Source organism: Lepisma saccharinum, chromosome 18 (genome assembly GCF_977018435.1).
Source record: "Lepisma saccharinum chromosome 18, izLepSacc3.1, whole genome shotgun sequence".
In the NCBI taxonomy this organism is placed as follows: domain Eukaryota; kingdom Metazoa; phylum Arthropoda; class Insecta; order Zygentoma; family Lepismatidae; genus Lepisma; species Lepisma saccharinum.
This window is the reverse complement of record NC_139246.1, coordinates 66,831,589-66,850,005: the sequence shown is the minus strand read 5'-3', so window position 1 is coordinate 66,850,005 and position 18,417 is coordinate 66,831,589. Positions and strand designations below refer to the sequence as shown.

The window sequence follows — 18,417 nt, the reverse complement described above, 5'->3', positions numbered from 1 at the left end:
AAGTTGATTGTAGACAAAATATGTTCGCAAGAAAAGTTCAGGAACAATATTAATTCGATGCGAAATCTGCTTGCCACTTATGGATGACTTCTGGATGTACTCTGGGGAAAAGACTTCACCTTAGATCTATGAGAAGGTACATTAGTGATGACACAGCAAATGATGATTACTATCAGTGTTTAGTTTGTCATAAAATAAAATTTTGAGCGTGAACAGGAGCAAATAGTAAATTTAATCAGGGTGTAAATAATAAGATTAGATACATAGTATGCATTCGATTATAGCAAAACACAATGAAAAGTCTTCAGAAAAAATAAATGAAGTGAGAGTATAAAATATGTAATACCAGTTAATGTAAATATGTGTCATAAAAATGGCAGATGTAACAAGAAGAGGTAGGGACTTGATTTGGTGTTTCTGTCCAAATCGTGTGAGTTGTGTGTCGTATCAGTAAAAAAAAAATGTGTTTCTGTGTAAGAGTTTGGTCGGTTTTTAACGATGCAGCGCTCTCAGTTCGCTTCATCGATAGCTGGGACACATCTGCACGATAAAAATTTAGAAGTTAACATGCTGTCATATATTAATTAGATTGGTAATATTGCCTTTTATATGTAAGAAGTTATATGAATTGAAGAAATATGAAGAGAAAAGGTGGAGAAGACGTTGGCCCATACATGCTCTGTAAAGGCATTTTGGCGTGTTGAAGGTAGTTATAAATTATTGAAAAGTCACAAAATGAGAATTTTACAGTGAATGGTCCATAGCGTATTGTCTCCGCCAACAGTGAGAACACGTGAGCTCTCTTCCCATATGCAGTAGATATTCATCGCGTTCGTGCGCTTTGTTTACGTACACAAAATGCTGCCGAAGCAGAAGGTCGTGTTGCTACGGTATCGTCTTCAGAATTCCATCCTACTCTGTGTAAAATCACATCATAAAGTGACGTCACGGTGACAAAGGGTCGGCACAATCTTGTATGAGAAAAAAAAATGTTGCGGCGAGTGCTGTCTCGTGTACGAGATATATTTAATTTTCTTCTTGTTCTGCGAGTTATTGGTGCAGAGAAAAAATAGCAGAATTTATAAGAAGAAGCATAATTTATACGCGTTATTCAGCGAGGTAAAATATATAGTTGAGGAGTTGTTACTATTTCTGTTCGAATTTTCGTCGCGGCGAGGAACTATGAAGGATGATGATGATGATGATCGTCTTCGTTAGGAAGTAGCTGTTTTATACTGCCAGTGTTTCAATGTTTCTTGCAGTGTTGTCAACTTCTGATATATAAAGTTCACTAGTTGTGAATTCTTCCAGATAAAGTCCCTCTAGAGTACGAGGGATATAAGCTTGCACTCCTGAATGTAACTTTAAGGCATTCACATTATCTTCCGCTGTACGTGGTTGATCGAGAGTTACCATTTGTGGTGTGTAAAGTTTCATCCTGACCGATGCAGTCTTTTGTTCAAACCGTTTTCCTTGCTTGATCCCTTCAATTCTGTAATGGTTTTTGTCAAGTCGTTCGATTATTTTCCTTTAGTGGGTTCCAGATAGGTTCCGTCCTTGCCTCGGCAGGACCGTTTGTGTCTTCCGTTTCCTGCTGGCCAATTATTTCCAAGACAGCATCAGCTTTTCCTATCGTCGTGAATGTCGGAATGGTAACTGGATCATTGGAAAAATTTGTAATGAGGACGTGTGGTTCGTGTTCATGCATAAGGGAGGTAGGTATGCAAGTTCCTTTAGGGGATGAAAATCTGGGAATGGGGTTTAATATATGGCTACTGTCGATGGTTGTGCAATTTATAAGCTGTACTTTTACCACCGCTTGTTCTCTAGGGTTTAGTTTTACTTCCTCCTGTGTTGTGTAGGTGGGTTGGATACACTGTTCTAAATGTTCCGTGGCGATTTTTGATAATTTGTGTACTTGTTCCTGAGCATTCTTTTCTCTTTGCAATTTCCAGGAGCCAAAACGAGTAATTTGCAAGGTTCGTCTACTTGTGTCTATGACGGCTCTATGTGCCGTTAGAAAATCATTTCCCAAAATGTTGAGGTTTCCTGACCCTTCATACAGAAGTGCCGTGTGCAGAAAAGGTTGATCGGCCAATTTGAAGTGTAAGTCGGTTTCGTTTGTTAGTGAATTTTTTGAATTGTTAAAAGCACTTAAGACATGAAATTTCTGTTTTACCTTGATATTTCGAGGTAAGTCTTGCCTGTTCATGACAGTTGTGGTACTACCTGAATCTAAAAGCATTGGTATTTGCTTGTTTCCTACAGTTATGTCAACGAAGAAAAGGTTGTTGATTTTTGTTAGAGGAAGTGTGATTTTCTGAAATTTTTCTGAAATTCCAGCGTTACCTTCCTCTGCACTGGCAAGTGAAGTAACAAGATTACGATTTTGCTTCTGTTTAGGTTTCTTCTTTCTCGCATGTCGTCCTTTCATTTCATCTGTACATTCGGAAAACGAGAACAGCTGTTTGAATTCGCCTTCAAATATCTCTTTGTCAGAATTTGCATGAGTACAAAACGTAATACAGTCTGTTTCATCAGGATGTTCTTCTAAAAATTGCTTCGCACATGAAAGGGCTATATTGGCTGCGGCTGCTGAGTCGAACCCGAAAGCACCTGTGGCTAGGTGTGGGAAAGCAATGGATCTTTGGCCTAAAGCTAAGAGTAAATTTAGGCAATTAACATAGCATTTTCGCAAAATTTCAGGGTCCTTGTTATTTGGAGTGACGGAATGAAAAATATAATTAGCAGATAGATTGTACGCTGGGGTAACTCTGACGTCGCCAGGCTGTGTTTTGTTGAAGATTTTAAGTTCATCGTCCAGTTGCTGTCCGCATGCTCTAGAAAAAGCTAAAGCTACTCCGCCGCTAGGTAGAAAATCAGGGTTGCAAGCTGAAACCAAAACATTTACATCTGCTTTTGTGATATCAGCTGTTATGATGTTAATCTTGCTCGTGTGCCACGACAACCTGTGTTGTACGTTGCTCTCGGTTTCAGCGGGAGCCGTAGCGCTCGAACTCTGTTCGGTCGTCTGTGAGCACTGAGGTTCGTGCTGACGAGAGAAAAATTTCTCGACTTCTTTAAGTAATTGAGAGCGCTGAGCGGCATATCCGATGAATTGAACGCCCTTTGCTTGCGAGCTGGAATGTGCTGACTGCCGCCTAGAGTTCAATTCCCTACGTACCTGATTTCTAAGATCGTCGTGATCTTTACGGAGAGCAAGAGTCATGGAGACTAAATTTTGTAAGACACATACGTTACCCTGTAATGCATCAAAAATGCCTTGTTGATTTTTAGAGAGCTGCTTGTGAACAATTTGTGATTCTGATATATGTGACGTCAAAGCAGGGTCTCTTAGCACTGTGTTAGGCATAGCTCTAACTTGCAAGAACGGATTGTTTGCACTAAATGTATCGAGGCCGATGAATTTGTTTCTCGCCTGCGAATCCCTGAGAATTTCTTCCGCGGCTTTAATGAGCTCCTCGTTGGGAAATTTTGTGACTTCAGAAAACATAGTCATTGTTCCAATTGACGTAATTATTTTAATTTACTTATTGAAGGGGGGGACCGGTAGCTATTTTGCCTATACTACGACAAAACCGGCGCACTAACCACCATGTTACGTTTAGGCCGTTCGCCGGCGTAAACTGCTTGGCTGCAAGAGGATGTGTGTATGAAGAATGGAATAAATTACTGTCATTGCTTTTTACCAATATTTAATAGAATCGCACAAGTGAGAGGGGGGAGATCACGCACGAGCCAGCAAGATATCTAAACACTGACAATAATAAACCCAAAGTGTCACCACTGTACCTGATTTCCTTCGAGGTTCCTCGGTTGAGTCACGACGTGGCGCTCTATCGGTCCATTGAAGGTGTCCTCAGTGGGTTCGCCCAAACCTTTTAAATGGACCGACTTAACACTGTCACTCGCAACACACTTCGCGCTTCGCTCCCTCGACCAAGACTCCCCCGGCGACCTCTCGTCACCCGGGGACTGCTGGCGTTTTTGATTACACAGCATTTTATTTCCGGCTCGTGACATTAGTTCACGATAGATCACACTTTTAATTTAGACAGTAATATTAATCAGAAATATTAACTGTACTTCAAAAAGTAAAATTGTGTGTATCTCATGTCGAACTAGAAATATAGAAGTCAAACATTAAGCATGTATGCAGATTAATTAAGCCGTAAGTTCAAAATTTTGCCCCCCCCCCTCTACCCCCCACAAATCGCTTTACATACATACATGTGAAGGACCCGTAGCGTTATAAGAGTCTGCCTTCCAAGAGGTTTGGTTAGCATGCAATAGATCAGTATGTTAGAAAAAAAACAGAGGAGGGGGGTTAACAACAGCATCAACACTGCACCACCACTATTACCAGTTAGCGTAGTCATTTGTCACCAACTCTTGTTCGACACCCGAAGGATGTACATGTATGTAGCGGTTCGGATCCCACTTTAAACTGTAGCCCCAATCGCGATTGGCCTGCCTGTGCATAAAGTGGATTTAAGAACAAAAACTACAACTCCCAACGGGTTGCCAAGAGCGTTACAAGAGCCCCTGCCTCCCAAGAGGTTTGGTTAGCATGCAATAGATCAGTATGCTAGAAAATACAGAGATGAGGAAGAAGAGGGGGAAGATAGAGGGGAGGAGGAGAAGAAGAGGAAGCATTAACACTGCACCGCCAGTTAGCGTCATTAATTCTTCTTCTTCATCTTACTTCATACTTATCACCTTAGAAAGCTACGCCGTCAACTCCTGTTTGTAGGTTAGCTTCGCCTGTGAAATATCATATGGCAAAATGTTTAGAAAACAAAAAGGTTCGTGAAGCGACTAGTCAGTGTTGCCAACTCCTATTGGTAGGTTAGCTTCGCCTGTAAAATATCATATGGTGAAATTTTCTTGGGTGGGTTGGCAACACTGACACTCACTTAATGGCTTAGAAGCAGGTTGATTATACTACTCAGGTTCTTGATGGAAGAAGATGAACGAGAACCTACCGGCAGCATTGTCTGCTTCCTTCAACTGTATGCCCACGTGACTAGGAATCCAAGAAAACAGACTTTAGCTTTGGCAAGCAAGGAAAGAATTCGTCGATTTATAACGTGCACTTCAGGATGTCTTCATTTCACAATATCCCAATATGTGTACACAAGAACTTCCTTCTGGGCGAAAACATCGGGAAAATCCAATGCCATTATGACTGCATACAGTTGTACCGTGTAGATGGGAGAGACATGATGTTGGGCGAAACCGTAAAGTTTGAAGTAAAGAACAAAGGCACATCCCATTTATTAAACAGATGTGGACCCATCCGTATAAAAAAATTAAAATTTTGGTACTGACCGCGAAGCTCTACAAAACTATGTTTATATTGAACCTTTGGTGTCTCTGACTTTGGGAGGGCAGTAAGAGAAATGTCATCGAAGGAACAAGAAAACCCAAAGTTGGGATAGATGTAAGTGGAGAGACGCCAGGCAGATCACTATTAACATCAAGTGTTCCCTAGTTTGAGACGGTGTGATCATCATCGAGCGAAGATGGAGTCGTCAGTTCAGAATAAGTAGCTCTTTACTGAGCGAAGTGAACCATTACATCAGATAAATTTAGCTGGCAAAGGTGGAGTTCCAGGTTAATTTAATGCAACAAGTATATGCAAGATGGACAGTTACGTAAAACACTAGATATGCATATGCTATTTTGAAAAATAAGAACATTGCATGTAACGTTTTCATGCTTGCATATTTGTCCCACGCGAGGAACACTTGGAACCATCCTACAAGAGTCTCTAAATATTCACCACTTATCTCATATCGCCGTTCGTATGATTGCAATGCTTTGACAATGCTGGTATTGTTTGAAATACGTTCTTGTTCCTGTAGGAGCGTCTGCCTAGACCCGAATAGATTGCTACAGTAGAATGCTACCGTGAAATTTATTGAAAGCTTCACCAGAGTCACAGTCGTTGCACTCCCCTTAGAATGAAAGTAATGTTAAATGTTCGGTATTTAAGCCTGAATCGACTCAATGAATAATTCTATTTTAGCATTATTTCCGTAATGATGTGGTCTAGGAAGCATACAAGTACTGTATCATAGCTCCTTCCTGTGCGACTCAGTAGATGTTACAATACATAATCTCTCTACACCCTTAGCTTCCGCTATGGTTCGCCCAACTCCACACTCTTCAAGATCAAAAGTCTTCAAACCCCATACACCCCCACTTACTATGCGGCCTAAAAACTCCTAAATGAAACAAGAAAATGCTAAACCAGTACATCCAAAATCTGTCATTGCCCATGGTCTTTTTCCCACAATTTACATATAAAAATAACAGTTTACTAGTTCTTAGAGAACTTGCAGAGTATTTTTGTAGGTTGGTTGGCATTCCACTTCCAATATTATTGGAACAAAGCAACTAATTGACGAACCCAACCACCAAAACGTAATTGCAAAGAAAAACTTCGTTCTGCATTCCCCTCCCCCCAAAGTCATCAGGCCTTATATATTTGCCTAAGTTTTATCTACATTACGATTTTTAAATATACATATTATAGCAATTAGAGATAAACAAGAAAATACCTGAAGGTTTCCTTCACGAGTTTGTCCCGATCTTTCAATTATTAGTGAAATATTAGTCACGTCCTCACGTCTAGTCTGTCACTCACTGAAGGAAAGGGCGAAACCTCCCTTGTAGAGATTACGTTTACGTAACGGTAAACTTACCTTGAAGCTTGCAATACGTATTATGTAGTAACTAAAAAAACATTACCTGGAATTCGGATCTAAGAATAATTACTTTATTATTTCTAATAAATATTTTACTCGCGTGAAAGAATTAAAACAAATTATTTTTCCAAAATTCAGTTGTAGAAAAATAGCACTAGATAAATTTTAAGAGGATAGTTCTTGAAAAAAATGCGTGCATATTGAAATGCAAATATGAATATTATATCCAGCATTCAACAATCAGCTCCATTTATCTACAGCTCTTTTCTCGGCACAATAAAATTAAAATTTGCCACCTTAGTGTTATTACAGGTGGACAGATGTTCTATGAATGTGAATTCAAGGATACAGTACCGTCCTTCTACAAAATCTTTACTTATAATACAAACGTTGAAGACATTTGCAGTGTTCGGTGACGTAAACTTCTATCTCTACGTCTTCACACATCAATATAACGATTTGTTTCTAAACTATTATGCTAAATGGTAAGTTTGTTGCCTAAGTAGCCCAAAGGCATTCACTACATTATAATACAATGTGGAGATCGTAGGAATGTAGCACATTATGATACTATGTATCCAAAAGCATTTATCGAAGTATAAAGTTTGACTCCTACCAAAATGTATGTTATTCATTAATAAAATAAACAAAATTTGATTTCAGTACTCATGAAGAAAATGTAATGGAGAGAACAATGTACTACACGAGTCCAACCAAGTTTGTACACGCTTATGCAGTGCGCTATAATGAATTACCCTTTCATGCTATGGTAAGTAATTCAAGTACAAAATAATGTATACAAATTAGTTAGACGTCTGTGATTAATGAAACTATCATGATTATGAGAACAGTACACTATATCACATTCTGACAAAGTGCTCACATAGTAATGTACTAAAATCGTTCCGAAAGTTTTTCGTTTCGGGCGCCCTTAGTGTTTAAGTATTTTGTAGCGGCGTCCCTGTCACGATTGTAGGCATCTCTAACAATTGCAACGTTCTCTTAGGGTGGTTAGTTTGCTAGGTTTAAGTTAAGAAATAAATATATTTAAAAAATTCAGAAACATTTTACATGTAAAAGTAAAGCACATATTTGGAACAATCATGTCATTGATTGAATCTCATTGAAAATATTGGAATATTTCCCTGTGCACGTGTAAGTTAGCTAAGGTGCCGTGGCAGACATTTCGGGAACTACTGGTATACTACATGCTTGCGTTCAAAGACATTACAATACCGGTGTTTCAAAAAGTTTCATATAATTTCGTAATCTAATAACGTTACCACTTCTGGTGCAAATTATCTAAAAATTTAACAGTATGTTTAGAAACACTTCAAACGTCAAGGTGTAATGTACTATGAAAACAACATATATACTTGTCTTGTTTATTGATGAGGCCACACTCGACACGAATGGTAACGTTAACAATCATAATGTTCTCATTTAGGGCGAGCAACTGAGAGACTTACCAAAAGGGATTATCTTCTCTGCCATAATTTTCATTGCATTGTTTGGTTGCGGAAAATTGTGCCCGGTGATGAATATCTGCAAATGCTTCAGACCTGGCTCATGAATACGGTCATTGTAAACGAACATTAACACTTCATCTTGCACCAACACGGGGCACCACCTCACTGGAAGCTTATTATGCGGACGTATCTCAATGAGATACTGCCAGGGCAGAGGATCGCGTGTGTTAGTGATAAAGATAATTTGCTTTTGAATTGGCCGCCAGGCTCACCAGACCTGTCCCTTCAATTTCTTTATCTGGGGCTACGTGAAGGGATTCATCCTTGCTTCCCCAAATTTTACAAGCCTAAAGAAACTCCAGCAGAGAACAACCGCCGCACTGGAGACTTGCCACAGACATGCTGCAGCGTGTTTGGCAGGAGCTGGACCTCCGACGTGACGTGTGCCGTGTCACAGGCTGGTCGCATGTTGAACACTTGTAAACAATCATTTGTGACATCCACATACCTTTGAATTTCTTATTCAAATTTTTATGCATAAATCTGATTGAGTTGGGTATTTCATCTATGTAGTTTCCTTTATCTCTACTATGTAGTTACTCCACATTTACATCTCTTATGATATTTTTTTGGAAACACCCTGTACTTTAAAGTAATCAATCAAACATTACAGAACAAATTCGTACATTTACTTTGTCTGTAGTCAGAACCGGTATCACATGTTATATTTCCCTACATTCATTCTACAATGGCGGAACTATGGTACTTCGCTTCCTACTTTAATTTTTAGATAGAGCTATTCTGTCATTGGGGGAAGTTTTACAGTGAACTATGTTCCAACTGAATTTTTACAATAGAGGATCTATGGTGTGTATCACCTTTTAAATTTTTGAGAGGACGATTTTGTCTCTGGGGGAATTTTTATATCAGTATACTTTGTTCAGCCTCTATGTTATTTGGCCCTTACTAATAATAGATAGGATGATTCATTCGTTAGGGGAAGATTTACATCAGTTTGTTTTTGCCCGAAGAAATTCTACAATATGGGACGTAAGGTACTTCGCTTCTCCAAAACAGAACAATACATAATCCGTAAGGGAAAGATAAACCAGTCAGACATAAAGACAAATAATAACAAAAATAATAATAAATCAATGTTAAAGATAATAAATTGAAGGAACTAAAGAGAAGAAAGCTTGGTGTAACATTACAAGAAAATATGACCTATGTGAAGCACAAGCATCAATTACTACCACATCCGAAAATATCATAAAAAGTTTGGAAAAGTTGGCTTCAACACATAGGTACAAACTGCCAATGGCGAAAACCACAACGAGTATCGTGGGTTGAGATGTCGAAGAGCAAGAACTACATAGTTTTTTTTTTTCTTGCTTTTCTTTTCAGAAATTGTAATGAAATATATCTAGTTTTCGTTTCCTTTTCACATGTTATGTGAAACGATAAAATTATTCGAAATCCGAAGGCACGAATCCGCTTCAATTTGAATGTTTTTTGCTTCATTATTATACGCGCTAGTTGTCCACCGAAGATAGGGAAGCGATTCGTCTGTTCTTCGGCTATGAATGGCGCTAAGAGTTGAGAACTCTCCTCGAAAGTTCACATAATAAACAACGGAAATCTCTCAAAAACGTTTGAATTCGTTATATTTCACATTGTGCCCTACACTACCTTGCTATTGTATTTCGGGAATAATTTGAATTTGAATTTAAAATTGTGGGTGCACGAGCACTAAGGCTATTTTGCACCCGTCACATTATACGGGGTCCAGCCGCTTATCGTTACAAATAACAACTCTAACGTTGCAGAACTAAAATCATAAAATATTAAAATCTTCTGACTTTCGTTAAAAGCTGAGGCTGTAAACGGGCACTCAGCACACATAAGGACAAAAGAACACGACAATACCAATACAAACAAAATTATACTGGCCTTGGGGCCAGTCGCCAGAGCCTCGTTAGTCTTCAGTCCAGGGTGTACTAACGTGGAAGTGAGGTTGACATTTGGGTGTACTACGTGGAAGGTCACCCCTTACACCCCTATTTCGGGAAGAAATATAACTGTGTAGTGTTCACGAATACGTTATATTTTTTGTTCCAGTGACAGGATCTTAAAATTTGCAACATTGTCATAGTGTTGCGATTTCGGATCTTATTTATTGCACAAGCCTCAACCAACCTCCCTGTCTCTCCTCTTTTTCGCAGTTTTTTGGGCTTGACCAGCAAAGTACTACTATATAATGTTATTCCTGCTAAGAAAACTAAAACTAACAAACCTAACCTAAGAATGAAAGCATTTATCCTAACAATGAATACATTTCGGCAGACTTCGAGGAAGGTGGAAAAGATAGTTGAATCTTGTGCGATGATTGAGAACCAGCGAAAGGAAACATCAGGAGCAATCTCCTGGTCTGGGATGGACTTTTTTCACATGTAGATGCGTAGCTAGGTTCATCCGTTTGGGTGGGCCAAAAACGTGAGAATGGTCTTCTACGAAAAGATTAAAAATTAAAAATTTTTTTATACAATTACCATATAGTTTGTTCTGTGTGTGCGTGTGTGTGGGACTGAGTGTGATTACTTTATCCTGTGAACCCAACAATGGCAATTTTCTGGTACAAATGTCTACAAAATTTTATGATTACAAAAAGGTTCTACTGGAATATCCAGACGTATACATGTTTGCCAAATCTAAATGTAGAATGAACGCTTTAACTTTATTACGTACAAAGTTACAAAAATAATTCCAACCTTCTTCTTCTTCTATTTTCTCCACCCCTTGTGTTGTTACAGCGTCAGAGATGCCTTAACTCACTGTTTCCGTTCCCCATCTTTTCTTGGCCATCTTCTTTATTTCTTGGAATATATTCTCTCTTTTCATTCCTAATTCTTCCACCATTTCCTCCTGTCTGGGCCTTCTTCCTTATGATCATGCCACCACGAACTGCTTTGGTTTCCTATCCTCCTCAATTGTGGTCACGTGGCCTAACCATTTCATTTGTCATTTCATAAGTTGGTTTACAATTTAAGTTTGCTCCAGCACTTTCCTTATCATTTTTTATTATTTCATTTAATTGTACTCTCTATCTTTATGTATTGCCTACTATCTTTCTGTAGTATTTAATTTCTACAGTTGACATCTTATTAAGTTTGTTTCATTTTTCTGGCCAGTTCTTACTTCCTTATAATTGTATTGGTTCTATCACGGATTTATATTTGTAGTTTAGCCCTCATTCCTATTTCTCGTTTTCAAACATTATCTGGTTAAGTTGAGAGTATACATAATTCGCTTTTCACACAAGTCTGGCTCCATTTTCCCATTTTGATGAAGTATTGTTCCGAGTATTCATAACTTCAAACCTGCTCGAGCAGATTTCCATTACAGTTTATGTTTAGGTTTTCTTCTTCTGTTCTGCTCATCTTCATAACTTTCCTCTTACTTTCATTAACCAACATTCCATTTTTTGTAAATAGTGCTGTCTATTCTAGTGTCGCTCTTCATAACTTTAACTATATATTTGCAATGAGTAGTATATCATCTGCATACTGCAAAGTTTGACAATACACTGGCATTAATACCCACATTCCTATCTTGTTTTTATACAGTTTTCGCCTGCCTATTTTTATCGCTTCATTGAATAGTGCTATAAAGAGTAATGGGGTCAAACTCTCCCCTTGTGTTACTCCTTTATCAATCATAAAGGTTTGTGATTTTGCACCGTTCAATCGAACAACTCCATTTACTTTCTCATACATAGACTTTACAGCTCTGAAGAATGTTGGTGGGACCATCATCCTTTTTAGTAGTTTTGTTTTCCTCTGATAAAAATATCTCCGATATGGTCAGAATCGAGAATATATGGTCTTGAACCTGACTCCCTGGGCGGAATGCCGTTGGCTCATCTTGAAATTTTGGTTCTATGCAAACTAGCAATTTTCTTTCCAATATACTTTAGTATATTTACATTATCACCAAGACCTTCATCTCTATAGTTTCCACAGTCTGTAGTATTTCCCTTCTTATAAATGAGTACTTTTATGTTCTTCTTCCAAGCTTTTGGTATGTACATCTTTGTCCACATTATTTTAAACAATGTGGTTAATTCCTCCTTGAACAGGATCCGTCCATACGTTTTACACACAGGACATATTTTCAACCAATCCTGCTGATTATCCACTTCTCATTCGTTGCATCGTATCTTTAACTACTGCTTGTATTAAATTTCTATTCATCTCATCTTCCCCTACCTATTCTTAAATATCTTGATTGTATTCTCTTCTTTCTTCTTTCCTGAACTTTCTTGCATAGCACTGTCTCCAAACCTCTAAAACTTTTCTCTTTCAGTTTACATACCATTATTTTATTCCGTACCCCCTAATACCTGGACATATTTTCCTCTATGTTCTTAATCCCATACAGTATTTCTTCTTATCTTGTCTGAAAGTTTCCTCTACCTCATTTCGAAATTATTGCCAAGATGGTTATTTTGCTTCCTTAACAATCCGTCACGCTTCATTCTTCTTCTCTTATATTCCTCGTATTCCAGTAGGGCAGATGTTTCCAAGTAGTTTTTCATTGCCTTTTCTTTTACTAAACTGCATTTCTTACCATCTCATTCTACCATTTTGTCCTGCGAGTTGATATTAGTTTAATACTGTTCATTCCACGCACTTCATCTGCTGATTCTAAAATATGTTTTCAGATGTGACCAATTTTGATCTACGTTATCATCTTGGTCCTCTATTCATAATTCATTTATTTTCTCTCCATATACTCTATTCTATTCGTTTCCCCTCAGGTTTTTGAAGATTTCTCTCTTAATTCTGGTATATTATTTTGTTGGTTCCCTTCTTTCCAGCTGTGAAGTTTGCATATGTACTAAAAATCTCTGGTCGGTCTGCCCTCTTATAACCTTTATATCCCGAAGAAATCTTCTCATTGTATCTTGAAATAAAATAGAGTTGTTTATGAATATTGCCTCTCTTCCATCGCCTTCAAAAGTAATTTGGTAGTTTTTCTTGTGTTTAAAGTATGAGTCTCCAACGTCCATCTTAGTTATCATGCAGAAGCCCAGCAGTCCTTGTCCGTTTCAATTTTTGATCTGTTTTCCTCCATACCGCCCATGCACTTCCTGCCCATTTTTCCCGGCATTACCAACGACGAAAATGTATCTTTCTTTTTGCTTAATCTTTTCAACTGTTTTCTGAAGTTAATCGTAGAAACACTCAATTCCCTGCTAGATTTGCAAGTAGTATATGTTTATTGTTTCACCGGAGAAATCCGTTTGATACCGTAGCCTATTTTCACCAAAATTAAGCTATGTTATCATATCTTCCGGTGGATTTAGCTAATCTCTAGGTGCAGCAAAATGCCCAACCATGCTAGTACCCTCGTACTAAGGTAATTAAAAGAGCATAAATTTTTTACTATCTTGCTTGGGAATTCTACCCTTAGAGTCATGTGACACTCTGTTGAGTAGTTGTGAGAATAAATAACTTATGCTTAAAACAACTTTACTGCCAGGTGGCTAGTTTTATTTGAGAATGGTGCCTGAGTTTAAGTTAGTGCCTGAACTAGGTTAACTAATTTTTATTTAAAAATTGTTGTTTATTATCCTCATAGTCACAACTCAACATAGAGGGTAATGTATTTATTATTTGAAACATAACTGTTGTTGGAACTAAAGTATTAATTACTTGTATAAAAATATACATTACTTTTAACAGATACAGTTTTCTATTCTTACTTTCCAGGAGTCAACGTAGGGGGAAATGTATATGACTTTGGGAACATACTGTTATTAGAACTGATATATTGATTATCTATAAGCTTGCAAGTGGAAGTTACCTGCAAGTATTTCTTGCAATAGTTGATGGTTGATGTAAATAGTCTGAGCTAATAGCCTGAGATATTAATCAGCTACACGTGTCTACTTTCCCCCAATATTTATCTACTAATAACGCATGTATTCATGTTAAAGGATAATGTTACTGTTTTGTTTTCTTTCTATGTGTTCAAGGTTGGATATTGACGTTTCTCACTTTTTCCTTCATGTGTATGACCTCTTATACTTGGTGCATGATTAATGGGAATTTTCCTTCTACGTTCATGAACCTTTGAGTTCAAGGTTAGATATTGATGTTTCATACTCTTTTTTTCCTCCATATGCGCGATTTCTTATACTTGGTGCGTCATGAATGGGAATTCTCTATGTGCATGAACCTTTGAGTTCAAGGTTGGATATTGACATTTTCATTTTCAGGCTAAGAGCTTTCCCTTATATAAATACTGTCCAACGAGACTTTGTTCATTTCTGCCTGATTTCTGTCTCTTCCAACTGAGAGAGACTCTGACTTAGAATATTTTTAACACCAAGAGTGTTTTATACATAAAAGATAGATTTTGACTCTTATTCTCAACTTACTTGTATCAGTATAAGTTCTCCTCCAACTGAGAGATACTCTGCTTTACAATATTTTCAACACCAAGAGTGTTTTATACATAACAGATAGATTTATTATTTTGACTTCTCTAAGAGCTACTGGAACTTAGAAAATTTTACTCCAGAACACTATAAGTGTATATAACTATAAACATTGTATACCTGGTTTCAGATAAAAATAATGTAAAAAAAAAGAAAAACTCCTAAGATAAAACTGTTGAATACCAGCATTCTTAATATTTAATTATGAGTATTAATCTGTCAACATATATTGCTAATAAAATACTGTGTGTAGTATTTAAGCATTTATTGAGGCTAGGACTGCCGACAAGTCAAAGCAGTATGTGTATATTCATGACAACGTACACAGTATAAGAAAATTAATAAGTGTAACTGTATAAGAAGAATAACTTGGATGATATTCTTTGCCATTCCAAAATTAAAATTATGACTGCTGTACTTCTTCAGAATGCAATTATGTATGATGGAGAAAATATTTATACACACTATTAGAGGAGTTTCTAATTTGTTTTTGTTTCCAATACCTCAGTATTTTGAGTAGTATAGAAATTTATTACATACTATTCTGATTAAATATATTGTGTTCAGATTGCTTGAAGAGCTGGTATACAGAGTCTCATTTATTGTATATTACCAAGAATGGCCTGTATGATCTCTCTCTATACAGGGTGTCTCATGTAACATACCGACCTGAAATATTTCGTGAACATCAACAAATATTGAAAAACTGCTTTCGCAGATATATAGGTATGAAATTGGTGGACAAAATACGTTCAACTACGTAAGGAAGTTCGATTTTCAACACAAAGTTAGTTTTATTTTAATGGAAACCCCATTTTATTTTCAGCTCATTTGAAAGTACGAAAAAAAGCATTAAGAATAGCCTTTGTTACATTGTAATACGTCAAGTAGTTCTCAAGTAAATATAACCTGAAGTTGAGCGTGAAGGCGCATCCCTCACTTTGCCGGTCGGCAGAGCCGAGCGCAAATGTTGTCATGCATACAGCCTGAGTAGTATGATTTGTGATATTACTGGGTCGATAAAGTATGAACCCCCCTCAGGCAGATTTGCCTACACTTAAAACAAGCTCAACATGCCTATATGAGCTTTTTGCTCAAGTGTGGAACCCTGTCTAATCCAAGATTTTTGTAAAAATGCCCTCGGGAATTTCCCGTGAAAGTATGACCCCCCTCAGATTGATTTGCCTACACTTATAAAAGGCACTTCTGTCAGATTGTTGTCCATAAATTTGTTAAAAATATACCCCTCTTGATATTTTTTTGGATACACTTAAAACTAAGCCAAGATGCTCATAAGAGCTACCCACATACACCCACATACACCCACACACACCGACACCCACCCACACCCACACATATTTACTTCCGGTCCACTTCCGGTCCACTTCCGGTCCACTTCCGGACCACTTCCGGTCCACTTCCGGTCCACTTCCGGTTTGCCTACTTCCGGTCCACTTGTAACCTATTTCTGGTTTATTTATATTGCATCATGTTTTGCAACAAATTATTACCCAATATTATGCAATAAATTATTAGACACGTGTTGTTTTCTGATTGGTTGGTTATGACATAATGTGATGATGTGTTATATTCTGATTGGCTTATTGTTTCAGATGCTTTCAATGCGGTCTGTGCTTAGGCTATATAAAGAGATTTTGCATTGCATATCAGCCAGTATTGTGAGAGTTGTTGAAGAGTAAGGGTGTGTTGTTGCAGTGCTGCTCATATTTTTTTAAACACACAAATATTGAAAATTTATATAAATTGAATTACAAATCTATTTGATTTAATAGACAGAATTTTTGACAACCTGTCATAGGTTTATTAAGTATAGAGTTTTGATTTGAACCCCAAGAAATTTTATATAAATACCAAAGCCAAAAAATATTAACACACATACACACACACACACACTAAGTATACAAAGCACACTGCTGAACCCAACTGATATTTTTATTAAGTATAGAATTTTGATTTGAATCCCAAGAAATATATATAATAAACCAATAATAAAAATGCCAAATCAAAAATATTGTAATCAATGCAAAAATAATATATCCATCCCAATTGGGCTAAGCATCAAAAGAATTGTAATCCAGACAAATGCAGAACTCCCACAAAAATATGCCCTAAATGCCATAGAAAATATAGCATGGAATATTTCACATATAAACATACAGATACTTGTTCTGCACAGTCATCAACATTGCCCCCACAACTATCTACATCTGGTCTGAAAAGGAAGCATGAAACACCTGTTAATGCTGGACCGGAAAAGCAGCCACGCTATGCACCACCTATCCATAGCAGTTTTAATGGCCAACTTAGGGATCACCGGTTTGTATCAGAGCCAAAATGAGTAGTGCATATTGGGCGTTTCTACGCAATACTTGGTACGAGTGTTTTTGTAGCTTGTTTTTTTACCAATTGAATATCAGTTTTTGACATATTTTGACAATTTTTTGTCGATGTTTTAGCGTTTAGCGATGTTTTAGTAAAATTTCCTATTTTTGTTTTTTTTTTCCACTCATACTTGGTACGAGCAGACACAAGCATAGGTTCTATTCATATTTTTTCTTACGTATAGATGTACATGATGAATCTGCAAACAGATTTTTTCTAAGTCTTCCCGTTTCCAAGATAACCCCACTTCCGGTCGCTATTTTGGATTTCCGAGAATAGGTTCTATCCATATTTTACTTACATATAGGCGTACATGACGAATCCGCAAACAGATTTTTTCTAAGTTTTCCCGTTTCCAAGATAACCCCACTTCCGTTCGCCATTTTGGATTTCCGAGAATAGGTTCTATTCATATTTTACTTACATATAGGCGTACATGACGAATCCGCAAACAGATTTTTCCTAAGTCTTACCGTTTCCAAGATAACCCTACTTCCGGTCGCCATTTTGGATTTCCGAGAATAGGTTCTATTCATATTTTACTTACATATAGGCGTACATGACGAATCCGCAAACAGATTTTTCCTAAGTCTCACCGTTTCCAAGATAACCCTACTTCCGGTCGCCATTTTGGATTTCCGAGAATAGGTTCTATTCATATTTTACTTACATATAGGCGTACATGACGAATCCGCAAACAGATTTTTCCTAAGTCTCACCGTTTCCAAGATAACTAGTAGTCCAATTAAGCCGGTTGAGAAACCTCTTGTGGTGAGCTGAAGTGGTGAGCTCGCCTTAATGGATTTCTCTCGTAAGGCACGAGCTCTATTTGATGGTGCAGTGTTGCTAGCTTCTTACTTGAAAAAATCACCAAGGTTTTTGTCTTGGTCTAACCTAGCCTAAAGCAAGGAGCTGGCAATCTTGCTTGAGAGTTCTGCAACCGAAAGTAAAACTCGCAGTGTTGCCAACATCTTACTCGAAAAAAAATCACCAAGGTTTTTGTCTTGGTCTAACCTAACCTAAAGCAAGGAGCTGGCAACTTTGCTTGAGGCTTGTTTTACAGTGCATAAAGCAAGGTTGGTAACCTACTGGTACTTTTACCATGGTTTTTTACAAAAGAGGGAGGAGAGAGAGAGAGAGAGAGAGAGAGAATTAAGCAACCGACAGCCTACCTACAGTTTTTTTTTTTTGGTCTAACCTAACCTAAAGCAAGGAACTGGCAACTTTGCTTGAGGCTTGAGTTACAGTGCATAAAGCAATTTTTGGTAACCTACTGGTACTTTTACCATGGCTTTTTACAAAAGAGAGA

General features: G+C 37.5%; 1 protein-coding gene across 1 annotated transcript in view; it reads left to right on the top strand.

Moving 5' to 3' along the window:
• The window catches only part of LOC146002312 (uncharacterized), a 204,350-nt gene extending 195,707 nt beyond the window's left edge, over positions 1–8,643 (top strand). Inside the window, exons 3-4 of the mRNA XM_083140025.1 lie at positions 7,398–7,503; positions 8,470–8,643. Coding sequence (XP_082996151.1) covers positions 7,398–7,503; positions 8,470–8,643 — 280 coding nt within the window. The remainder of the gene's footprint in view (positions 1–7,397; positions 7,504–8,469) is intronic.
• Positions 8,644–18,417: the final 9,774 nt, after the last annotated feature.